Genomic DNA, 25695 nt, shown 5'->3' with positions numbered 1-25695 from the left:
GGACAAATACAACAGGCATATAAAAAAACAGGGTGTCCCTTTACCTTTACTGGGAATTGAAGCTCTGTGAAGGGTAAGCTACAGTTCCCAGGATTGTTGGTGCAGATGTGCTTTAAATCGATGGTGTTTGTGGATAAGGATGATGATGATGATTTTAGAGTGTTGTTTGTGCTGTACGTTTGTACTGTTTTATTGTTGTTAGCCGCCCTGAGCCCGGCTTCGGCTGGGGAGGGCGGGATATAAATAAAAATTATTATTATTATTATTATTATTATTATTATTATTATTATTCTCCCTTCATAGGAAGGCAGGCAGGGGAGGGCTGGGGGGGGGGCAGGTGCCCCATTCACTCTGATGAACCAGCCTCCGTGGACAGATGTTAAAGTCAAATGTGGACCATCAAGCTGAGAGCTCCGGTCACAGTGCTCTCTTTCTGGCAGTTTGTGTTTCTCGAAACCACATGGCTGATCGGCTTGGCCAATAACTTTTTTCTTTCTTTCTTTTTTTTTTTGGAAGTGGGAGCTTCCGGTGCCAAAAGACCAAGGAGGGGAAAGGGGCTGTGTGTTCCGGTCATGACAGACCTCCTTTCTTTTCCTGGAATTGGAAATCCTTCCTGATCCCCCCCCCCCATCCCTTTCCTCTTCAAAAGAAATGAGCCTGGAAGCCCTGAAACCGAAAGCTGAACCTGGCGCTGGGGGAAAAGATGCAGGAGGAGAAGGAGGATGCAAAATTGCCCAGGGAGAAATCTTCCAACCTGAGGAATTGGGGCAATTTGGAGAGGGCACACAGCTAAAAGGAGTGCTGGGTAAGGGGCCGCTGAACTCCCTACAGGGTTCGATTTCTTGCTGAAGTTAAGAGAAACTATGTGATGGAAGAGGGGGAAACAAGCAAACAAAAATTGGGATCTTTCCCACTCTTCCTGGTGCATGTTTAGGTACCACGGATAATTCTGATCTGTGAGTAGGGATTGTTTAGCAACTGTTCAGTATCTCCACACTGAGTTGCCAACTATTTAAAGGACCAGCAGATATTAGCACAGGCGAAGCTTTTCAGAGGATGGAGGGAAACACCTGCACCCTTGGAAGAACTTCATTTACGGCGGGATAGGAAACCTGTTGCGCTCCAGATGTTCTTGGACTCCAAATCCCATCATCCAGGACTATTTGCCATGGTGACTGGGGCTGATGGGAAATGGAGTCCCAGCAGTGTTGGGGGGGGGGGAACAGTTTGGTCTCTGGGTTTTTGCAGACCGTCGGGCTCCTCCGCAAGACACAGGTGAAAAGGAGGCTGCTTTATTTTCTTATCGGTTTAGCATGCAACTTCATTGCTTCCAAGCCATTGTTTTTAAGTATTATAAAGCAACCTTTAACAATAGCCTTAAAAGCAGGTGAGTGGGGGGTACACAGCAGACGTTTATAAATTTAGGAGTGGAAAGAGTTGATGGGTTAGAATTTTTTTTTTCTTCTCCTATTACTAGGAGCTAGTTAGCAAGTAAGGGGACGCGGGTGGCGCTGTGGGTAAAACCTCAGTGCCTAGGACTTGCCGATCGTATGGTCGGCGGTTCGAATCCCCGCGGCGGGGTGAGCTCCCGTCTTTCGGTCCCAGCTCCTGCCCACCTAGCAGTTCGAAAGCACCCTTAAGTGCAAGTAGATAAATAGGTACCGCTTTATAGCGGGAAGGTAAACGGTGTTTCCGTGTGCTGCGCTGGTGCCGGCTCGCCAGAGCAGCTTTGTCACGCTGGCCACGTGACCCGGAAGTGTCTCCGGACAGCGCTGGCCCCCGGCCTCTTAAGTGAGATGGGCGCACAACCCTAGAGTCGGACACGACTGGCCCGTACGGGCAGGTTTACCTTTTAGTTAGCAAGAGGGCTCAGGACTGGTGTTAGGAAGTTATTTGTCACCCAGCTTATTATCTTGTAGAATTCACCTGTGTGTCGGGGTTGACTTGCTCTTTGAAAAGGCTTAGTTGTCGGAATTCATGGAGGGCAGGTTTCGGAATGCGCATTGGTAAGCCAGGGCAGCTAAATGGAACCTCCAGCTGCAGAGAAAGTCTACCTTGGAGCAACAGGTGCTAAGGGGAAGGCTGTTTTTCCTTCCTGGCCTGCTTGCTTGTGACCTTTCCAGAGAAGCATCTGCCTGGCCACCTCTGGAAGCGGAACAACTGGGTGTGCATGCAGGCCTGATCCTGCCCGGAGCGAGAAAGAGAAAACGAGTGTAGGAAACCAAGTCTCCACCCTCTTCACCCCCGCTTAGCCTAGCACCTGTTGCCTTACTAAGTAGAAGGGAGTGCCTGTTTGCTTTTCTTTTCTCGGTTCTTGGTTGTTGTGTGTGTGTTTTTTGCTGCGTTTTGGTTTTTTTTCCCCACGCCTGAGAGTAGATCCTGCCCTTTACCGCTAGGCTGGGGGCTTTCCCGTTCCATTGAGCATGACTTCATGACAGCCAGCAGCCAATCAGGAAGCAGCAGCCGGCAGAGCAGGGGAATTCCAAGAACCCTCAAAGCTTAAAAAAATAATAAAAATAGACAGGCAGACAGAGAGAAATTGGGGCTTGAGGGCTGACCGAGGGGGGAATGGAGCTCAGGGCCAGGTTATGAAGAGGCCTGGAGCGAGACGGGAGCCGCTGCGATTGCCTCTCTGGCAGAGGAAAGAGATGCTGTCTTCCCCAGCTCTAGGTATGGGGCAGCTGGAGCGAAATGAGTTCTAGGGGAGAGAGAGGGCGTGTGTGACTTTTCAGTTACCGGCCCAGGGGTTGGGGGTACTGTGTTATTGTCTAGGCAACAGACTGGGTTGCTGGGAGGCCTGGGGACGACAGGAACGAGTCACCGGTCTCTCTGCTGTGCCTCTAAATGCCGGAAACCGCAGGAGGCGAGGGGAGAGTTGCACGGATCCTGCTTGTGGGTTCCACACCGGGGGGGGGGGGGGGGATATTTGGGATGGGTTTCCCTGCTTTTTCTCTGGCTTTGAACAGCACAGGTCGAAATCTTGCTGCCTGCTGATTTCCACACTCTGATAAGCTTCGCTTGCTGATTTCTGCATTTCAGTCCTGCACTTAAAAGGAGCGGGTGTGTTTGGGTTCTCTTGGTCCCTTCTCTAGCCATGTGGCCATCCCTTTTCTGAAAAGTCAGGGGGTTCTTCCTTCCCTGCCCCCACTTCACACAAGAGACTCCTTAAGTTAAAGGGGCGGGGAGGTTTCTTACACTGGCAGGTCAAGGGGCATGAGTGTGTGTTTGGGGGCAAGTAAAACCAATTTTATTTGCTTTCTCCAACCTTTTGAAGCAGATGTTTCCTGCTCTGTGAACGGTCATTTGGTTTTAGAAAGTTTGACCCTTTAGTGCCAAGCTGGTGGCTCTGTTTTTAAAGACTTTTTGATCATCCCGTCTTGCAAATGGGATCATGTCTGCCTGGTCACCTGTGGTGAGCAAAAATTGTCTCCAGGTAACCAGACAACAAAATGTTGAGAAAGCTTAGGTGTATATAGACAGGTAGACTAGTAGGATTCCCCCCCTTTTTTAAAATGGGCTAGCGGCTTTGCAGATTTCTTCAAATCGCTCTGATTTCTTATGAGGTGTTTTAAAGTAGAAAATGCATCTTGATACTAAAGGTAAAGGGACCCCTGACCATTAGGTCCAGTCGTGGCTGACTCTGGGGTTGCGGCGCTCATCTCGCTTTATTGGCCGAGGGAGCCGGCATACAGCTTCCGGGTCATGTGGCCAGCATGACCAAGCCGCTTCTGGCGAACCAGAGCAGCGCGTGGAAACGCCGTTTACCTTCCTGCCAGAGCGGTACCTATTTATCTACTCGCACTGGTGTGCCTTCGAACTGCTAGGTTGGCAGGAGCAGGGACCGAGCAACGGGAGCTCACCCCGTCGCAGGGATTTGAAGCGCCAACCTTCTGATCGGCAAGTCCTAGGCTCTGTGGTTTAACCCACAGTGCCACCCACGTCCCCTATCTGCAACTTAAATGTGTAATACCCTAGCCATTGGTGTTTGGAGATCCCTTGGAGGTGGCATGCTCTTAGAAACTATACGCTGTATGGCAGTGAAATGGGAAAGTGAACAAAATATGGATGTTTCTGTCTCCACTGTTGTTGCGAGAACATTAGCCTGATCAAGCAGCGCTTGCCATCATTTTCTTATGCTTATTATTAAAGCAAAGGGTAGATATTTGGCCCTAGAAGGTGAATGGTGCAGTAGACGATATATCTGTAGCTTGGAAGAATTCTGGGGCAGTAAGAACGCATCATTAAGTTACAAGGTGATTAATAAATCAATGAAGATGACAACTGTACTTTGTTAAGGGTACTGGGAGTTACAGCTCTGCGAGGGGTGAACTACAGTTCCCATGATTGCTTGGGAGAAAGCAGTGTGCTTTGAATGCTTGCTGTGTACATAGCCTTTAGCTTCATAACCTCTTTACCCCTGCAATCCAGGCACTCTTAAAAAGGGAAGGTTGTTTTCCGGGTACTGAATTTGAGGATGGAAGTGAGACTAACCAGGTGAAAAAAGGTCAGACTGGTCTGCTGTTGCACCTTGAACAGCCGCCATGCTGAGTGGCTTGAAGATGCCATGTTGAATTTCCCACGATGCCCTGGAGCGACACTGCATCTGGGGCATCATGGGTTGTTTTAAATGAGGTCTGCATTTAAACATTGCTGATTGCCCTTGGCCTTCTCTAATAGTGGGCTGCCTCCGTTGGTCTCCCCTGGTTTTGAACACTTTCTTGGTGGACACGGCCTGGAAATTATGCTTCTTCCCAACACATTGTTTGTCTTCACAGGCTCCTCCCTCCCAGCTTCCAGTTTGTCCATCATGCAGCCCACGGCAGAGACGGCTGGTAAGGACCGCTTGCGTTCGCTTCACGTGTAGCCCTTTGATCAACTTCTTAGAAACCCAGAGTTTAATTCTTCCTCTGTTAGCGATGAAAGAAATAAAAAAGTGAAAGACTAGGAACTATTGTTACTGTTATTATTTGCATTTATCGTAGGGTTCCAGGATGGGTTACAGTACTTAAAAGTTTTTATGTGCTTTTAGTTTTTTAAAAAAGCTTTTCAAAAGTCTTAAATTATTGCTGTTAATTTTTCAATCAATCCCTCTTCCCAGGGGACCCCTAATGACCGTTTAATGAAGGCAGGGCTGATGAGTTAGTAAACTTATGTGCTGGGTTGTGAACCCCTCACCGTTCAATATGTGCAGACAGGCGGAATATGCTGTGATTTAAAATACTGATCTATCTTTCTTTTCTTTTCAGATGAATTAGGTAAGGATTCTGGGGCTTGGGGCAGAGTAGTGAAGCACACTTCAGGTAAGGGAAAAAAATTGATATTAGGATGATATATTCTTGACATATACAAGGAACATACAGTAAGTGAGAGCTAGTGTGGTGTAGTGGTTAAGAGCGGTAGTCTCGTAATCTGGTGAACCGGGTTCGCTTCCCCGCTCCACCACATGCAGCTGCTGGGTGACCTTGGGCCAGTCACACTTCTCTGAAGTCTCTCAGCCCCACTCACCTCACAGAGTGTTTGTTGTGGGGGAGGAAGGGAAAGGAGAACGTTAGCTGCTTTGAGACTCCTTTGGGTAGTGATAAAGCGGGATATCAAATCCAAACAACTCTTCTTCTTCTGCATGTGGCTTGGTTCACATTTAATGACCAAAGCATGGTTTGCCCTTCAGAGCTTAAGCACATGTCCTTTATTGTACTTCCTGGTTCAGCAAACCGCTATTTGATGTTGCATCCAACTGGGTAAACCACAGTTTGCTTCCAAACTAGAACAGGAAACAGTAGTTTGATTAACGTTCCTCATTGGGAGGAAAACCATAGTTTGCTGATTCAGATGTAATGACAAATCATGGTTTGTTTGAACCGGGAAATGATGGAGGGAGGGGAGGAGCAGGAGCACAAAGCCCATTTGAGATGGCAAAAATCATGGTTTGACTGTTGCATCTAAACCAAGTTCTCTGTGTATGTGTGGAGGACCAGTTGGTGGTTAAACTACTGATTCGTACATGTGTGTATGTTCCTTAGTGTCACATAACTCAGTGGCTTAAATCTAAACGTGTGAACTAGATTCTATGCACCAGTACTGTACCGTGTTAACAGATAGAGATTTGTTGGAGTTCAGCGGCTGCTTCTGTGTGTGGAAGTCAATTAGCCGTTCTGTCTGATCAGTGAGCTGTGGCAGTGTTTTGAGGGATGCTGGTGGGGCACACGCTGCTTTTATGTTTTCGACTTTGTGCATTGTTCTCCTTTCCCATTCTGGGCTCTTTTTGGCTATAATGGAGGTTCGCAAAACAGCAACAAGCCTCTGATTACTTGAAACATATTCAATAAACACACAAGACATAACCGGCTGTACGTTTGAATAAATCAAGTATACTATTGAATAAATTAAGTATACTATTCATTGTATTAAATTGTAGATTTCAACAAAAGTACCTCATAAAGGTCAACAAAAAAAGTAGAAGACCCAGTGGATCAGTTCATTCTCTAATCAGTTTATGCATACCATATATGTGAAAGTGTGTTCCACCTGTCTGTTCATAAAGTCCAACAATCCACACAAAAGGTTGTTGCAGTTCCACAGAATCCTTTCATGGAGTCTAAGACAAGGATTTCCAGAATATTAGCCTTGTTTTGCCGTCCTGGGCTTCATCAGTAGTACAAACTCATATAATAATAATAATAATAATGATGATGATGATGATGATGATGATAATAATAATAATTTTTATTTATACCCCGCCCTCCCCAGCCAAGACCGGGCTCAGGGCGGCTAACAACCAATAATAAAAACAAGTTGATTAAAATACAATTTAAAAAAACAAGATTAAAATACAACATTAAAACATTAGGATGCAGCCTCTTCACAGGAGGAGAAAGGAAAAAGAAAGAGGGGGAGGGAATCAAACTGATTCTAAGCCAAAGGCCAGGTGGAACAACTCTGTCTTACAGGCCCTGCGGAAAGAAATCAGATCCTGCAGGGCCCTGGTCTCATGAGACAGAGCGTTCCACCAGTCCGGGGCCAGTGTTGAGAAGGCCCTGGCTCTGGTTGAGGCTAATCTAACTTCCTTAGGGCCCGGGATCTCTAGGGTGTTGCTATTTATGGACCTTAAGGTATATATACAAACTGTCGCAAGACAGTGGATCTTATAGCATAGTAGTAGCTTCTGTATAGTGGAGGTTCTGCAGTGGCTGGTATCTCTAGTCCTAGAGTCATGTAGGATTGTTCTGTAAAGATAAAAAATAAGACTAAAGCACAAGGAAACAAGTAATGCCGAAACATTTCTTTATTTCCGTGTCACTTAAACAAAGCACTGTTTTTGAATCTCCCAAACAGCAGCGACAAAGAACAGTAGTGAGTACATAAGAATAGCTTTGCTGGATCCGATCAATGGCCTTTCTGGTCCAGTGCTCTGTTCTTACAGTGATGCCTCTGGGAAGCCACAAGCAGGGCAAGAGAGCAAAATTGCTTGCCCCATCTGTGATTCTCAGCAAGTGGTATTGACTCTGATTCCGGGGTTAGCAGATAGCCATCAAGACTGGTAGCCATTGATATGCAGATTCATGGAAGTGAAGGCAAAACTTTTTTAAAAATAGTTTTTCTTTATACTTTTCAAATCTATACATTTCATTAGTTTTACAATCATTTTAACATTTCAAAGTTCGACTTCCTTCCCCCTCTTTCTGCGGTTCCTTCATTATTATTTTTTAATATCTTCCGCATATCCAAATTCATTTCATTTGATCATTTAATTATCTACTTTAAATATACAGTGGACCCTTAATTCGTTCTGGGGGTCCTTCCATACCCCAAAAAGAGCGCAACATGAGGCGCCACTTCTGCGCACGTGCACGGCATGGTAGAGCACTTCTGCGCATGCGCGCGCGGCAAAACCCGGAAGTATACACTTCTGGGTTTGCTGCGTTCGCAACCTGAAAGTTAGTTACTAGAAGGTAACGTAACCCAAGGTTCCACTGTATACTCTTATGAAACTGCAGGTTATTACAATAATCCTGCCAATGTTTTTATCTGTTTGCAGTTCATCTGTGAATATTCAATAAACCATTTCCATTTTTTTATAAAAAAAGTTTGTTATCTTGATTGCTTATTCTTCCGGTAAGTTTTCCCATTTCTTCATATTCCCTAAGTTTTTGTATCCATTCTTCCTTTGCTTCTGCATCTTTCTATTTTGGGGTGAGTAGCATTCTTGCTGCTGTAGTTACATACATAAATAAATTTCTATACAATTTAGGTAGTTCTGTCCCTATCATTCCCAAAAGAAATCTTCTGGTTTATTTACAAAGGTTATTTTAAACATCCTGTTCAATTAATATAATATTTCATGTCCCACTGTTCAGCGCTAACTCTGCAATCCCCAAGAGGATAATGAGTGTTTGAAACAATTTTTTTAAAAAGATTGAGTAGAAATGTCCCACAGGGAAGGTGCCACCACCAAGAGGACCCTGCTTCTCACAAATATGGGACTGTAATGAGAATTATAGAATTGTAGAGGGTCATCCAGTCCAATCCCCTGCAATGCAGGAATCTCAGCCAGAGCCTCCATGACAGATGGCCACCCAACCTCTGCTCAAAAACCTCCAAGGAAGGAGAGTCTACCACCTTCCAAAGGAGTCTGTTTCATTATCAAACAGCTCTTACCGTCAGTGAAATATACTCAGAGTCCTGTAGTGATTTCATGCTCTTTATTGCAGGTAGTAAAACAGTGATTGAATTGCCCCCCAAACCTCAGGCTTTTATATACATTATTTACACAATGAGTCCCGTCTGATTGGCTGATTCTGCTTCCCTCCTGGAGCCTGATTGGTCTTCTCCTGCAGGCCAATCGGTTGTTGCATTCTATGATCCTACCAGCCTAATAGGCTGATTAACTTCCTCCTGGAGCCTGATTGGTCTTTTCCTGCAGGCCAATCAGTTGTTGCATTCTAGGATCCTACTTGCCTACTGTTCTAGGATCCAAGCTTAGTACAGTGGTACCTCTGGTTGCGAATGGGATCCGTTCCGGAGGCCCGTTCGCAACATGAAAAGCCCGCAACCTGAAGCGCCGTATCTGCGCAGGTGCGTGGTGTGATTTGGCACTTGTGCGCATGTTCGAAGCACGGTTTAGCGCTACTGCGCATGCACAAGCAGCGAAACCCGGAAGTAACCCTTTCCGGTACTTCTGGGGTGCTGCGGGACACAACCTGAAAAAACATAACATGAAGCAAATGTAACATGAGGTGTGACTGTACATAACAGTCAGAAAGGTTTTTCTGATGTTTAGTCGTACAGTGGTGCCCCGCAAGACGAATGCCTCGCAAGACGGAAAACCCGCTAGACGAAAGGGTTTTCTGTTTTTGAGTTGCTTCGCAAGACGAATTTCCCTATGGGCTTGCTTCGCAAGACGAAAACGTCTTGCTGGTCTTGCGATTTCCCCCCCGCTCCCCCCCTTTTTCTAAGCCGCTAAGCCACTAATAGCCTTTTAGCAGTTAAGCCACTAAGCCTTTAATAGCCGCTAAGCCGCTAATAGCGCTAATCCGCTAAGCCGCTAATAGGGTTGCTTCGCAAGACGAAAAAACCGCTAGACGAAGAGAATCGCGGAACGGATTCTTTTCGTCTTGCGAGGCACCACTGTAATCTCCTTTCTTGTAGCTCGAAGGCGTTGGTTCAAGTCCTACGCTCCAGAGCAGGAGAAAACAAGCTTTCTCCACCAGCCTTTGAGATATTTGAAGGTGGCTATCACATCTCCTCTCAGTCTCCTCTTTTCCAGGACAAACATGCCCAGCTCTTTCAACGAGAAGCCTTCTTGACAATTGCAGCGGTTGTGGTTCCCATGGGAAAGGGGATTTCTTGAGATGCGTAAAGTCCAAGGCCATTCAGAGGTTTAAACGTGAATATCAATGCTTTGAACGGAACCTGGAACTTAACCCCTCCCTGCTCTCATTCTGCCTTCCAGAAATCATCGATGAACTGATTAAGGAAGATGGCTTCGAGGTGGATCCCTTCTCGCTTCCCCCCAGGGTCTCGCTTAACGGGCCAGCCGAGCTGATCCCCAAACGCTCCAACTTAGCATCACCAGCCGGACTGCCGAGACCAGCTGAGCCGATGGGCATGAGCCTGTCGCGGCCCTACGGCTCCTCCTTCTCAGCCTCTTGCGCGCTGCGAGACCCGTCTCCTTCCCAGCTCTCTCAGAACCTTAACAACTTAACAATAAGGCCCCAGCTGGTTCCAAGGGGGACGTCCCTCCCGTTGCTGCCCAGTAGCAGATGCTCCGATGACTCGTGGCCCCCCGCCCCCTCTTCCTTGCGTCCAGGGATGTCCCGAGAGCAGTTGGACGACATCATCCAGGAGCCGCCCAGGCTGGTGATCACAGAGCAGCCCAAGCAGAGGGGCATGCGTTTCCGTTACCAGTGCGAAGGCAGGTCGGCTGGAAGCATCTTGGGCGAATTCAGCACCGAGACCAACAAAACTCTGCCGACCATTGAGGTGAGTGGTGTGTGTTAGGATATTGATGTTCTGTTCCGCCTAAACAGATGTGTGGAGCTGTTGTATGTCTCGTGTCTGTTTACATTCCAGCACAGCTTGCTGGGAACTTCCGTTTGTGTATAGCTTTTGCCTTACGCTTCTTGCTTGGACATGAAGGAGAGCAGGCATGTTTTCTTTGTCCTGATCTATGCTGAATAAACTGCTTGTAAATATGCTTTAGGGACGCGGGTGGCGCTGTGGGTTAAACCACAGAGCCTAGGACTTGCCGATCAGAAAGTCGGCGGTTTGAATCCCCGCGACGGGGTGAGCTCCCGTTGCTCGGTCCCTGCTCCTGTCCACCTAGCAGTTCGAAAGCATGTCAAAGTGCAAGTAGATAAATAGGTACTGCTCCAGCGGGAAGGTAAACGGCGTTTCCGTGCGCTGCTCTGGTTCGCCAGAAGCGGCTTAGTCATGCTGGCCACATGACCCAGAAGCTGTTTGCGGACAAACGCTGGCTCGCTCGGTCTATAGAGCGAGATGAGTGCACAATCCCAGAGTCAGTCACGATTGGACCTAATGGTCAGGGGTCCCTTTACCTTTAAATATGCTTTACATATGCCTCTGCCTGCCCTTCCGTCGCGAAGAGTTTGTTATCTCTGCTGGCTTGCGTGCTCAGCTTCTGAAAGGCTTCTGAAGCTCTGAGTCGCAGATTGATGCAGAACCGAGGACCAGAGTTCAACCGGCTGCTGGCCGGTGGGCTAGAGCCAGCTGGGGGCCTGGCAATTGCCCCCGTTCCCTTGGAAGCATCACAACAGTGTGTTTCATCAAAGCCCAGTTTGCAGTCAGCCGTTGTTTAAAAGATCGCCTTTGCCAACCGGCTGCGCTGCAGATGTTTTGGACTACAAGTCCCATCGTCCTTAGCTCACAGGACCCAATGGTCATGGACGATGGGTGTTGTAGTCCAACAACATCTGGCGACCCGAGGTTGAGAAAGGCCTTGTTAAGGTCAACAGGTTGTTGAAGGCTGTGTGAAGAACTGCACAGAACCCATGGAAGTCTTGCCCTTTGGGAAGGTGCCGTAGGGGCAGCTCAGCCAATAGCAGTTCATGGGCTCCTTGGTGGTGGCCCCCAGAAGAAGGCCTCCTCCTCCTTCTCTGTTTGTTTCTCCAGCTGCAGAACTTTGCAGGCATCCCAGAAGCGAAGGTGACAGCATGCTTGGTGTGGAAGGATTGGCCTCACCGGATCCACCCTCACAGCCTGGTGGGGAAAGACTGCAACAATGGTCTCTGCGAAGTGACGCTGAAGCCCCGAGCCAACCCCAAGCACAGGTAAGAACGCCTTGCATTGCTTGACGCTCTGCGGAGAGTTGGCTGCAGCACTGTGTTTGCTGTGGGGCCTGTTAAAGGTGCGGAGAGTTGTTAGGGGAGCCCTGTTCCTTCTCACATAGCTATAGTTCCCAGAGTTCCCTGTGGAGAGAGGTTGATAGTTAAAGCACTCTGGCAATTGCAGCTCTGTGACGACTGTTGTTGTTTAGTCGTGTCCGACTCTTTGTAACCCCCTGGACCAGAGCAAGCCAAGCATTCCTGTCTTCCACTGCCTCCCGCAGTTTGGTTAAACTCATGTTTGTAGCTTCGACAACACTGTCCAACCATCTCGTCCTCTGTCGTCCCCTTCTCCTTGTGCCCTCCATCTTCCCCAACATCAGGGTCTTTTCCAGGGAGTCTTCTCTTCTCATGAGGTGGCCAAAGTATTGGAGCCTCAGCTTCAGGATCTGTCCTTCCAGTGAGCACTCAGGGCTGATTTCCTTCAGAAGCGATAGGTTTGATCTTCTTGCAGTCCATGGGACTCTCAAGAGTCTCCTCCAGCACCAGAATTCAAAACTGTGACGACTATCAGCACCCTAAACGAAACACGGATCCCAGTATTCTTTTGGGGAAAGCCATGGCTATTTAAATGTGGTATGATACTGCTTTAAGTGTATTGTGCCAAAAGGGCCTAACTTAAGCAGGGGATATTGTATTAGGATCATGGAATTGTAGATTTGGTCCAAGCCCCTGCAATGCAGGAATCTCAACTAAAGCATCCACGACAGAGCCAACATTTGCTTAAAAACCTCCAAAGAAGGAGAGTCCACGGAGGGAATCTGTTGCCCTTTCAAACAGCTCTTACCTTCAGAAAGTTCTTCCCAATATTCAGTTGGAATCTCCTTTCTTGTAACTTGAAGCCATTGGTTCAGGTCCTAGCCTCCAGAGCAAGAGAAAACAAGTTTGCTGCATCTTCTGTGTGCCAGCCCTTGGAATATTTGAAGCTGGCTCTCATATCTCCTCTCAGTTTCCTCTTTTCCAGGCTAAACATACCTATCTCCCTCAACCATTCCTCATAAGGCTTGGTTTCCATCTTGGTTGCCTTCCTCTGCACATCTTCCAGTTTGTCAGTATCCTTCTTAAATTGTGGTGCCTAGACCTGGACACAGGACTGCAGGTGTGGTTTGACCAAGGCAGACTAGAGTGGGACCATTGCTTCCCTTGATCAGGACACTATAATTTGTTGATGCAGCCAAGAATAGCAGTAATATTTTTTGCTGCTGCACCACACTGTATTGTGTGTGTGTGTGTGTGTGTGCGTGTGTGCGTACGATCTGACTTATTTTAGGGGGATAAATTAATTTAAGATAACCATATTTAAAGATGACGGTGATGAGGGATTGAGGATTGGAATTACCATTTTGAGATATTACAAATATTACATATGATGGCAGTGGACAAAGCTGTATTATAACGTTTGAATAAATGTGTTTTAATAATAATAATAATAATAATAATAATAATAATAATAATAAATGAGATGATCTGGGAGTAATTGAAGGGGAATCCAACTGATTTCAAGCAGGATCTGTTGGGAAAAGAATTGGGCAGCAAATGAATTGAAGAGGAAGTGCAATGGAGTGATCTGGGGCAGGGTACAAAGGGTGCCAGTTGAATGAATGGCTTCTTTGAGTTATTTGGATGAGAAATAGCTTGGTTTGCTTTCCGTGGCATTTGCATTCAAAATCTGCAGCTGTTCATACGAAACAGCACATGTAAATTTTCTACAAACGTATGCCTATTGGCCGTTTCCGTAGCGAGATGAGCGCCGCAACCCCAGAGTCGGTCACGACTGGACCTAATGGTCAGGGGCCCCTTTACCTTTACCTTTTTTATGCCTATTGGCCTGTGCTCAAAATCTTTTAAAGTTCCTAATAATAATAATAAATTTTCTTTATACCCCACCCTCTCTGGCCAGAGCCGGGCTCAGGGTGGCTAACACCAGTAAAATTACAGTAAAAACATAATAGGAAAAAAACCCCAATTTAAAATACAGGTTAAAATGCAATTTAAAATGCAATTTAAAATTTAAAATCCTAGCGAGTACGCTCTTGATCCCCGCTGTCTCCGGTCAGGACTGAAAAAGATCAAGACGCTGAGAATTGCAGACAAGGTATATCTAGATGGAGAAATGGACCAATGTGGTTTCAGGCAGCTTGGAACCAAAACGCCTCCCTTGTTGGCAGCCTTCCGGTTTCCTGAACCCCAGACTCTCCTCTGATCACTTTGCAGTTTTAACAACCTTGGGATCCAGTGCGTGAAGAAGAAGGACATAGAGGAATCCATAGAGAAAAAGCTGCAACTTGGGATTGATCCTTTCAAAGGTATTGCGGGGTGGGCGCTCTCATAGGCCGCCTTGAAAGGCCGGGTTGGTCATAGTAGCTCCTGCAGGACTAGAACCAAAATTTGGTGGCCAGAGCATAGCTGTCAACCTTCCCTTTTTTTGTGGGCAATTCCCTTATTCCAGCGCCGTTTCCCGCTGCTATCCCAGAGTGTTAGATATCCCGTAGACCAGTGTTCCCCAACCTTGGGCCTCCAGCTGTTTTTGGACTACAATTCCCATCATCCTTGACCACTGGTCTTGCTAGCGAGGGATGATGGGAGTTGTAGTCCAAAAACAGCTGGAGGCCCAAGGTTGGGGAACACTGCCGTAGACTGTCCCCGGGACAGGTGAGGCTGCTGATCCCTTCTTTTCAAATCCGAAAGTTGACAGCTATGGGCCAGAGGCCTTTGTGAGTTGGGCAGCCCATCAAGGAAAAACTGGGGAGCCTGTGGCCCTCCTGATGCCAACACCCTGAAGCCAAAATCCAGGATGCCATCTTCCTGTTGTTTTTTATCGCAAGAGCGTGGTGGCCATTTTGGTTGCTGTGACCTGCGCTGCAGATGTTTTGGACTACAACGCCCATCATCTGGCCCTCCAGCTCTGCCCCTCTCTTAAAGAGGGCTTTGAAAAGAGTTATGGGGTTGTTGTTGTTTTCACCAAGAACCAGTGCTATGATACCTAATAGGAGTGGAGGGAGACATAGTTTTATTCTGTGGTCCAACCACCCCTAACATTTACTTATTATTGCTACTAGTACTGCTGTAAGTCTTATTTATTAAATTTATTGGGGACTTATTTATACAAACCAACACGTACATTTAAACTGGCATGAATGAAAAACAGGTAAAAGACAATCCTAGCTTTAAAAGATGGGATTAAAACATCCCACCCACTCAAGATGGCCACAGATAATTGAGAGCCAAAGGGCTGGCGAAAAATAAATGTTTTTGCCTGGTACTTAGGGTTGCCATATTCCTCAAAGTGAAAATCAGGACAAAGTTCTTGAGTTTTTTAGCTTCAAAAAATCTCCCAAGAAACAAAACGTTTTTGGGCTTTTCTTTGATTTTTAAAGCAATTTTTAAATAAAAAAATAACAACCCTCCTTGACATATGTTTGGGTTTTCCCGGGCATTTTGCCAATTCAGCAAAAAATCTGCTTGGACGCCATTTCGCTGTCCAATTCCCAGATGTATCACGGAAAGCCAGGACATATGGCAGCCCTACTGGTGCCTAAAGCTATGTAATAGTGGCGCCAGGCGAGGCTTTCCGAGGAGAGCTTTCCACAAATGGGGAGCCACCACTGAAAAGCCCCTGTTTCTGCTCATATACAACAAATGCGTTTATTCTGTGCTTGGTTTGCTCTTTCTGTTTCTCAGTTTCTCTCTCCCCTTGTCTCTCTGCATAGCTGGCTCATTAAAAAATCACCAGGAGGTTGACATGAATGTGGTCAGGATTTGTTTTCAAGTCTCATACCAAGATCGCACAGGGAAGACGCGACACCTCAGCCCTGTTCTTTCAGAACCCATCTTTGACAAGAGTAAGCAATGGGGAGTATTGGAAGGTGGTGAAGTGGGCGAGTGTTTTTTTTTAGCCGTGGCTACAAAGGAAAATAACAAGGGCAAGTAAACACCAAGGGGGGGGGGAGCAGAGACATGGTGTTAGGAATCCAGCCAATCCAGTGCTTTTTGTAGGATTGAGATCCTACAAACCCCAGAAAATGGGTTGTAGTTAATGGATAGGAGGGAATGACAAACTGCACATGATCAGGGGAGAAGCCTTGGGATAAGGCAAGCTGGTTGCTTCAGGACCATGGAGAGCTCCTGGTGAGAAACTTGCTCCAGCAAGGGTTGAAAGTCAACAACAGCCTCCACCTCGACTGGGCTCAGTTTCCTTGTGGAGAACTGGAGTCCATCAAAGGGTCAATTCCCTGGACACTTTGCCTGTACTCCATTGGTCTCCTGTGCCATTGGACCATTGAAGTAAAGTGGGAGGCGGTTTCTTGGGCTTGGGGTGGGGGGAAGGTGCCTGTGAGCTTTCTGTCTCCAGGTATATAAGCCCTGATGCTGTAGGATGGTTCAGCAGCTGCCTGCCTGCCTTCCAGCCTCAGGTTCAGGGATCCTCTGATCATCAGCCTCAGGACCAAGAACCCAGTACAGCTCCTTAACCCACGACACTTCAGCTTTCAAATCAGTGTCCTGGTCACTGCTGGACTCTGCAGGCCCAGTGAATTTGCTTTTCCAAGGACTAAGCCCTGACATCGGAATGGGTTTTGTATCTTAGCTTTAGATGATTGCGCTTTAAGGGAAGGTTCCTGCCATGCACCCGTTGCTATGCGTACAATCTGGGCTTTCTCTGGAGAAGGTCCCTTGCAGACACATGGAGCAGAAAAGAAAACACATGTGGTTATGGGAAGCAGGGTCAGATTCTAACGCTGTGGGTTTGGGTACGTGCAGAATCCACAAACACGTCGGAGCTGAAAATCTACCGGATGAATAAGGAGTATGGCAGCTGTACGGGTGGAGAGGAGCTCTATTTGCTGTGTGATAAAGTCCAGAAAGGTAAGTGAAAAGAACCCCCAGGGATCTTTTGTGGGTCTCATTCCCCAACACATTAGGCTTGCTGAGCTGGTTTGATTGGGTGCCTGCTGTTCTGAACTGCAGGCCCCAACCGCAGGCCTGTGAGAGTGGTTTGATGCAGGAATCCCAAAGAGGGATTTCAAAAATGCCAGAATGGCCCGTTCTTAGTGCTTTATTAAAGAAAGGTGTAAACTTACAACACAGAGTGCAGAGTCTCACTGCCTTTACAGATTCAGGACAGACACTGCAACAGTGAGAGGTTGTCACGACTTGTCCACCCCCAAGCAAATGTATATACATCCATTACGCACTAACCAGCATACGTCAGTTTACCCAGAACAGGGGTCTGCAACCTTTAAGACAAAAAGAGCCACTTGGACCCGTTTCCGAAGAAAAAAAACATGGGAGCCGCAAAACCGGGAAGGTGACGTCGGGACAGTGCGTGACTAACGCACGCACCGCCCCCATGCGACGTCACAGCCAGTACAGCGCCCGCCACAGTGGGGAGTGTCGGGGCGCACAATGCGCCTCCTCCCCTCACTAGTATCTGCCCCGGAGCCGCGGCAAAGGTGTAAAAGAGCCACATGCAGCTCCAGAGCCACGGGTTGCAGACCCCTGACTCAGAACCTCCTAGAATACCTGGCTGGTGAGGCCATAGGTGGCAGTTAGCCAAAGCTTCTCACGGTCTACAGATAAGCATAGCATCAAGCCAGCTGACTTCCACAAGTGAATATAAACATATATGAGCTCATTCTTGCAACAACTGCCAATTATTCTGGGGTTATCTTGACTACCAAAGACGGTGCTTGAAGGCCTTCCGGAACATTTCAGCTTTGGTTCAACACAACCGTGAGGAAGACAGAGAAGTGTGATGGCTTCAGGTTCCATTCTTATGAGGAGGCAGAGCTCTTCTTCTTTCTTTGGCGATCCCTTGTAGCTGAGTAAGATTGTCTTCCATGAACACAATCTTAACAGTGAGTCTGTAAGTGACTGTGGAGGCCAATTCTGGATCTGCACATCCTTCCAAGACATAGGTTTCTGGGCGGGAGTTGATCACGGTGAGGGTTCACCAAGCGTACCTTCCTCTTAGCGCATTTCTCCTTTTCGTCCTGAGTTCGAGCATCTTCAAAGCCCATGACGCCTTCGTTAAAGGCTGTTCTCTAATTGGAGTGCTTGCAGGCCAGTGTTTCCCAGTTGTTGGTGTTTATACTACATTTTTTTTAGATTTGCTTTGAGAGAGTCTTTGAACCTCTTTTGTTGACCACCAGCATTACGCTTTCCATTTTTAAGTTCAGAATAGAGTAGTGATACCTCGGGTTACATACGCTTCAGGTTACAGGCTCCACTAACCCAGAAATAGTGCTTCAGCTTAAGAACTTTGCTTCAGGATGAGAACAGAAATCGTGCTCCGGTGGTGCGGCGGCAGCAGGAGGCCCCATTAGCTAAAGTGGTGCTTCAGGTTAAGAACAGTTTCAGGTTAAGAACGGACCTCCGGCATGAATTAAGTACTTAACCCGAGGTACCACTGTAGTTTCTTGGGCAGACAATAATCAGACTTCCTGGAGGGGAAGACCTTATCTAAAAGGACCTCCTTGCCTCTGTCGTCCTTGCAGAAGACATCTCCATCATCTTTCGAAGGGACAAGTGGGAGGGGAAAGCTGACTTTTCCCAAGCCGATGTTCACCGGCAGATTGCCATTGTCTTCAAGACGCCACCGTACCAGCACCTTGACATTGTGGAGCCGGTGGAGGTGGAGGTATACCTCCGCCGTTTGACGGACAGCGTCTCCAGCGACCCCTTCAACTTCACCTACCTGCCAAAGGACAACGGTATGATGGGAGCGTAAGAAATTGCCTGGTACCAAGTCAGGCAGTTCATCCATCTAGCTTAACACTGGCTGGCAGGGTCTTGGACAAAGTGCGCCTTCCCTTTCACTTTATACCTTTTCCTTTTAACCAGAGATACCAGAGATTGAGGGGACGTGGGTGGTGCTGTGGGTTAAACCACAGAGCCTAGGACTCGCCAATCAGAAGGTCGGCAGTTCGAATCCCCGCGACGGGGTGAGCTCCCGTTGCTCGGTCCCTGCTCCTGCCAACTTAGCAGTTCAAAAGCACGTCAAAGTGCAAGTAGAAAAATAGGTACCACTCCGGCGGGAAGGTAAATGGCTTTTCCATGTGCTGCTCTGGTTCGCCAGAAGCGGCTTAGTCATGCTGGCCACATGACCTGGAAGCTGTACGCAGGCTCCCTCGGCCAATAAAGCGAGATAAGTGCTGCAACCCCAGAGTCAGTCACGACTGGACCTAATGGTCAGGGGTCCCTTTACCTTTTTACCAGAGATTGAACATGGGAACGTCTTTGTGCAAGGCATGTGCTCTGTCACTGAGCTATGGCACTCTCTCGTTCCTTAATACAGGAATGGGGAGGTTTTGGCTCTCTGGAAGTTTCTGGACTCCAACTCCCATCAGCCCCAGCCAGGCCAACTGATGGGCAGGGATGATGGGAATTGGAGTCCAACAACATCAGCAGTACCACTGGTTCCCTAGCACTGCATGGATGCAAGAACCAGATTAATTCTCCCTGGGGTCTGGTGCCCTTAAAGCCGATCGCTTTATTCAGCTGCTAAAATCTTCTACAGTTCAATCAAATGTTTTGTCTCCGTATGCAGTGGGAAATTTGGAGCAGCTTCCTCTATGAAGCGCTTATTATCTCACAGGTCTCTGCGAATTCTGCAGAATGAGGAATTCAGCTTTCATTGTGGCTTTCGCAAGTTTCTAGTCCTCAAGGTTGTGAAGAGAAGCTTGGTGCCTAGTGGGGGAAACACCTAGCGAAATCTCAAAAAGCTGGAGTGGGTGGCTTGTTATCCATAGGAAAAACAAGAGGGTGCTGGCGAGGGACGCGGGTGGTGCTGTGGGTTAAGCCACAGACCCTAGAATCAGAAGGTTGGCGGTTTGAATCCCCATGATGGGGTGAGCTCCCGTTGCTCGGTCCCTGCTCCTGCCAACCTAGCAGTTTGAAAGCATGTCAAAGTGCAAGTAGATAAATAGGTACTGCTCCGGCGGGAAGGTAAACGGGGTTTCCGTGCACTGCTCTGGTTCGCCAGAAGTGGCTTAGTCATGACCCGGAAGCTGTACTGTATTGGCTGCCTTGGCCAATAAAGCGAGATGAGCGCCGCAACCCCAGAGTCAGTCACGACTGGACCTAATGGTCAGGGGTCCCTTTACCTTTTAAAATGCAAAAAATAAAATGAAAATGTACTTCTTTGCCAAACCTTTGGATCAATCTTTCTGCAGACACTTACCGGGTCAACAAAAAAAGGAAGCAAGGCATGCCCGATGTCCTAGAGGAGCTCTCTGGCCCAGGTTTGTATACTTGGCGGCAACTCTGTTTGCTGCCCAAGGGGTCGCGGATATGTTTTGCAGAATCCGCACACCGTGGACGGTTTTGTCCAACTTCCCTTTTTGCCTTTTGTTTCACCAGACCCTCACGGGATCGAAGCCAAAAAGAAGAGAAAGAAGCCAGGGTACATGGACCATTTCAACTTGACTCCGTCTGCAGGTCAGTCCGGCCAGGCTAGGCCGAAGCCTGCCTCTGTTTGGAGCCTACTGAGTCCTAAACGGAATATTATGCAGCAGTACAGAAAATTATCGAAGAGTGCACAGTGCTGGTACCACCAACCCCTCTCCCCAAACACACACCAGAGTTTTTCCATAATATTTCAGGGACCCAGTTTGTGGGCAGAGCCACTGTTGTGGTGAGCCAGTATAAAAATGAAGTCAAATCTAGGCCTCTGACAGCTTCCTTCCACTGTCAGAAGTAGCATGCTTCTGAATACCAGTTGCTGCAAATAGCAGGAGGGGATCCAGAAGATCACTTCTTATTTCCGATAGCTATTCTTCCCTTGGGGAAAAGTCACTTGAGTTGGCTATTCTGGAATCTCCGTCCCTGCAAAGTGCTTTAAAAACTGAGCTAAACCAAGGAGAGGGTCTGTTGGCAGAGTAGCTAAATTTCAGCTAGGAAGCCAAATCGTGTGCAATGCTCTTTCCTTGAAATTAAAACAGCGTCCACTTGTTAAAATACACAAAAGCTTTTACTTGCAGAGCATATAGCTAAAGAAGAATATATGCAAAGTATTCACATTCTCATGCTTTTATCCAAGCATGGGCCTAGTTTTTCTTAGTTGAAGATTGCAGCTTCTTCCTTAAACAGTCAAACAAACTGTGTTTCTTTCTTCTTTTTCCAGTGCTTGCTCTCAAGCTAAGCCATACAGTTCTTTCTGAGAAGCTTCCATTTTCTCCTTCCAGCAGACTTCGCCTTACTGTTTCTTTGGGAGAACCTCAACTTCTGTACCACTTTCTGTCACATACATTCAAACATTAGCAAGCCTCTCCCCTTTATTGCCTTTAGAGAAGAGTTATCTAACATGGGTCTCTCCTTCAGCGTTCACAGAGATGCAGCCATTACAGTTCAAGTCGGTCGCGCAGAAAATAAGGCGGAGGATGTAATAAGATGCCTCTCACGTGACACGAGAGTTACTGGGGAACATTCCAGAATTAAGCACACAGTGATGCATTTAAGCATTCCCCAATTTCAGTAAATTAAATCGCTATACTTAACAGGGTTTGCTAAGCAGGAAGGTTCTATGCAAGACAGAGTTGTTCCGCCTGGCCTTCGGCTTGGAATCAATTTGATTCCCCCCCCCCCCTTCTTTTTTCCTTTCCTCTCCTGTGATGGAACTCCTATTTGGGAATTTCCCTGGCTTTTTCTGGCCCATGTAGGGCCAGTTTGGAAAGTTAGCTTTGCTGAAGACTTGACGTTTTCATCCCCCAAAAAGTTTTTGATTTGAGTTTCCATTTAATGAGGCTGTATTTTAATATTTTAATGTTTTAATGTTGTATTTTAATCTTGTTTTAAAGTTGTATTTCAATCAGTTTGTTTTATATTGGGTGTTAGCCGCCCTGAGCCCAGTCTTGGCTGGGGAGGGTGGGGTATAAATACAAATTTATTTATTTATTTATTTATTTATTTATTTATTTATTTATTTTATTTATTTATTTATTTATTAATTATCATGGGTAAGCAAACTAAGATCTGGGGGCCAGATCTGGCCCAATCGCCTTCTCAATCCGGCCTGCAGACGGTCCAGGAATCAGCATGTTTTTACAGGAGTGGAATGTGTCCTTTTATTTAAAATGCATCTCTGGGTTGTTTGTGGGGCATAGGAATTCGTTCATTCCCCCCGCCAAAAAAAACCATATAGTCCGGCCCCCCACAAGGTCTGAGGGACAGTGGACCGGCCCCCTGCTGAAAAAGTTTGCTGACCCCTGATCTACGTTATGTTTTGTGGAGGGGGTCTGTGACTGTTCTCAGATGCCCCCGAGTAGCGTTGATTTCCTTGTTCTGGTTGCAGATGGCTCCTTGACCGGTTCGGAAGACAGGAATAGCCTGAGCAACCTGGAGCGTATCACCGTGCCGGACCTGTTTGAGGACTACAACCTGGGCCAAGACTTCTCTTCCTACAACGGCCCCACCTTGAGCGATATCCTGCTGCCAGCTGCTATGGACTTCCCCGATTCCGCAGAACAGGAGTTCCTGCTGGATGCTTATTCCATCCACTCTGGCATCTCGGCCCCCTTCCCGTTCCCTGTGGACTGTGACCCAGAGGGCACGGCCAGTTTGGTGGGGAGCAGCATGTTCCCCAGCCAGTACAAGGAGGCCGAAGCGCGGCTGGAGATGGAGACCAAGCTCAAGTCAGCAGACAGCGCTGCAACCTTGTGAAGGAGCGTGGGCCCACCGTGGCCTGGGAGGGAAGGGGCCTCACTCCCCATTTTGAATCTTACCGGTAGCAGAGAGATCCCTGGGCAAAGCAAACGGGGATGTTTTCCCTACTGGCAAACTGAAGAGGGGAAAATTATATTGATCTCTATCAGGGATCCTTGACAGGCGTCCCTTAGGGAGATAAGACATGGCGTGAATGGAAGGAAGGAAGATTGCACTAATAACTGAATTGCAGGGGAGGGAAGTGCCCTCAGTGTTAGCCCCCTGCATTTGGCTTCCTAGTTTCTCTTCCTCAGTTTTCCCCATCTGTAAAATCGGGTCAACAACACTGACTTGTTCTGCTAGGGCAAAAACGTCAGACTAGCAAATGTAGTCTTTGTTAGTTTCATGGGTGTACCCCTAAGGCCTTTTCCTCTGCTTGAAGATTTATGCCGAACTGCCGTGGAACATTTTGTACTTCGGATTCTTTTTGCAAAGTCCACGCACACTGCAATAGCTAATGGGCGGCCTTGTGTTTTGGAGTAGTTCGGGTGCTGATCTAACATAGATACGTAGCGGTATATTCCACAAGGAATGTCTTTCAATACATTTATGAAGTCATGAGACTTAGCTGTTGGTCCACCTGGTGTTGCCCTAACAGTGACACTCCTGGTTTTTCTCTCTAGCTGCTGCAGAGATCCCTATCTAGAGGTGCCAAGGATTGAATGTGTGGCTGCGATGAATGTACTTCTTCTCGTGGAGTGACAAACTCCCCCTCTCACCTTCTCTGTGCGAAGCAAGCCTCTTGGGGCTGAAAGCTTGCACCACTTTTAAACAGTGCACTTGAGGCTGTCTGATGTGGCTAGGTCCAGAGAAAACAGACAGCATTACAAGCCAGGATATTGTCGTGTGGGACGTGGGAGGCTGTGCTTCTCTTCCCCCTGTAAAGGCTACAACATGTCTCTAGCATGGAAGTGCTAGGTGGTACATCAAAATCTTTTTTAAATGTCCATGCAGGAGTATTGTAGAGCTGAGGAGGAAATTTGCTCACAGTAAAAAAACTGGTGAGCACCTAACATTGTTGTGCATTTCAGAATGTTTCTTGTACAGTGGTGCCCCACAAGACGAATGCCTCGCAAGACGAAAAACTCGCTAGACGAAAGGGTTTTCCGTTTTTTGAGGCGTTCCGCAAGACGAATTTCCCTATGGGCTTGCTTCGCAAGACGAAACGTCTTGCGAGTTCTTGCGAGTTTGTTTCCTTTTTCTTAAAGCCGCTAAGCCGTTAATAGCCGCTAAGCAGCTAAGCCGCTAATAGCCGCTAAGCCGTTAATAGCCGCTAAGCCGCTAATAGCCGCTAAGCCGTTAATAGCCGCTAAGCCGCTAATAGCCGTGCTTCGCAAGACGAAAAAACCGCAAGACGAAGAGACTCGCGGAACGGATTAATTTCGTCTTGCGAGGCACCACTGTAACTGCAGATCCTCGTACCCCTGCCGACCGGCCAGTCAAAATCTTGCTGAGCTCTTTCATGGTCGCTAAAGGTTTCTTAAGGCATTGCCCAGGCACTTGTCAAGCCTATCTGTCCAGCCTTGGGGCCTAGACATTTAGGGTGCTTCCAAACAAGGACTTAATGCTTTGAATGGGTCACTGAGATATTGCAAACAGGTCGTTGGCAACCATTTTTGTTTTTCTGTTTAACTTCTTTGGGTTTTCCCTGCAAAGGGGAAATCCAGATTTAATGGAGGGGAGGGGAGAAAAAGGCTGGCGTTGTGATGACAGAAAAACAACAACGCATGTGTTAAGGAGCGAGTATTATAGGCCTTGACTTGACTCTAGCGTCCTGAGTGTAAATTTTTGACATCCGGAGCCAGAAAACCACGGTGTGTTTTTCCTAACGGGTTGCATTGTAACTAAATCCTAGTCAGAGTAGACCCACTGAAAATCAATGGGCCTAAGTTAGTCAAGTGTATTAATTTAAGTGGGTCTTCTCCAGTGCTATTTTTCTAGAAAAAGGGGCTGGAACTCACCATGAACGCCTCCCTCGATTTCTTAGAATGGCAATGGCACCCTCCTGAGAGGTGCCAGAACTGAGTTCTGGTGAGTTCCGACTGAAAAAAAGCCCTGGTCTTCTCTGAGTGCAACTGACCTTGGATACAACCCAAGGTGACCTTGACATTGCAGGTCCTTAGCAGCTACCAGAAAAGGGATGCAACCTTTCTAAAAAAGCTCATCCTTGGAAACCAAATAGATCCCTAGAAAGAGGATAGCACCATAGATAGCTTCCCCCTGCCTTTTTCTCCTTTTTGGCAATGAAACTGTTCCTAGGCACCATTCTGAATTTAGAAGACATTACCACCTCCTCAGTACTGGCAAATGGTTTTTGTCGCATTCTCCCTTCTTCAGGTTTCTTCCTGCTTCTTCCTTTAAAACCAAATGTTGCCTAAGGTTAAAGGTAGAAGTAGCTGAAAGGATTTTGATGTTGTTATAATAAGAAAAAAACACAACCACTTGATTTCCAACCCCATGGTCATATAATCACTCTTAAAAAAAGCATTTCAAGGCGTGTAAGGAAAATAAATCTTCAAAAGCTGTCACAGAATCTGTAACCAGGCAGGGAGAATAATTTATACGTCTTGGGATGGTGGTAATGTTGGATGGGTCCTTTTGAACAAAGTACTGTACCTTCTCTGGGCTTACCTTTCAAATGTATGCATTATTACTGGCTTAATTTTAGCCCCATAACCTGTTTTCTGTGCCAAGGCTGAGCCCTGGAAAGATGTGAAGTATTAATAAAACAGGCACTGCTTCCGATTGTGTACGGGGCTTGTTTCCTTGTCAGTTGCTAACTTCCAACAACGCTGGATGCTCACAGACTTGCCCTTTTCGGGTGGGATTCAGTCCCATTTCTGCAAGTTCGGGTTGTGCAGTTAAAGCTGAGGTGGAGCTCTTGCACAGCAAGCCTACTTCCCCAGAGGACTGGACTTTTTGCCATAAGGAAAGTGAGGGGGAAACACAGTTGACAGTGTAGGATAACGCTTGCTTTGACACAACTGTTTTCTAGCCTCCTCGGAGACAAACCCAGGTGAATATTCAATAAGCAGGTCATCTGGAAAAGCTGCTCCACACTTTTTGGCAGTTAGGGAGCAGAGATAGTGAGTCAAAGGAGGTGTCTTCCAAGGGCAAGTTTATTTCAGCCCTGGCACGTTTGCTGGACAGGTCAACC

General features: G+C 47.2%; 1 protein-coding gene and 1 long non-coding RNA gene across 3 annotated transcripts; both read left to right on the top strand.

Annotated features, from left to right (window-relative positions):
• The first annotated feature begins 514 nt into the window (after nt 1–514).
• LOC144328505 (uncharacterized) lies at nt 515–6685 on the top strand. The gene is made up of 3 exons (XR_013393772.1): nt 515–805; nt 4776–4832; nt 5247–6685. It is a non-coding gene; the product is annotated as an uncharacterized LOC144328505 (long non-coding RNA).
• Nucleotides 6686–9949: 3264 nt separating this feature from the next.
• On the top strand, nt 9950–25288 carry RELB (RELB proto-oncogene, NF-kB subunit). Of its 2 annotated transcripts, XM_028742196.2 has the most exons (9): nt 9950–10479; nt 11629–11786; nt 14055–14146; nt 15551–15682; nt 16599–16703; nt 18335–18550; nt 20012–20080; nt 20199–20276; nt 22129–25288. In XM_028742196.2, the coding sequence occupies exons 1-9, from the start codon at nt 10099–10101 to the stop codon at nt 22494–22496; spliced, it is 1599 nt and encodes a 532-aa protein (XP_028598029.2). In that variant the 5' UTR covers nt 9950–10098; the 3' UTR covers nt 22497–25288. The 2 variants fall into 2 exon arrangements, with proteins under 2 accessions (XP_028598029.2, XP_077788389.1); XM_077932263.1 differs by lacking the exon at nt 20012–20080.
• The last annotated feature ends 407 nt before the right edge of the window (nt 25289–25695 follow it).

This window comes from Podarcis muralis, chromosome 7 (genome assembly GCF_964188315.1).
Source record: "Podarcis muralis chromosome 7, rPodMur119.hap1.1, whole genome shotgun sequence".
Taxonomy (NCBI): Eukaryota; Metazoa; Chordata; class Lepidosauria; order Squamata; family Lacertidae; genus Podarcis; species Podarcis muralis.
This window is presented reverse-complemented; position numbering and strand designations above follow the sequence as displayed.

Excerpts from the sequence above, each read along its gene's own strand:
- RELB (XM_028742196.2), top strand. The coding sequence starts at position 10,099 with ATGGGCATGAGCCTGTCGCGGCCCTACGGCTCCTCCTTCTCAGCCTCT. Across the intron at positions 11,787-14,054 it reads CGAGCCAACCCCAAGCACAG|TTTTAACAACCTTGGGATCC; the intron begins GTAAGAACGCCT and ends ATCACTTTGCAG. Across the intron at positions 15,683-16,598 it reads AGAACCCATCTTTGACAAGA|AATCCACAAACACGTCGGAG; the intron begins GTAAGCAATGGG and ends GGGTACGTGCAG.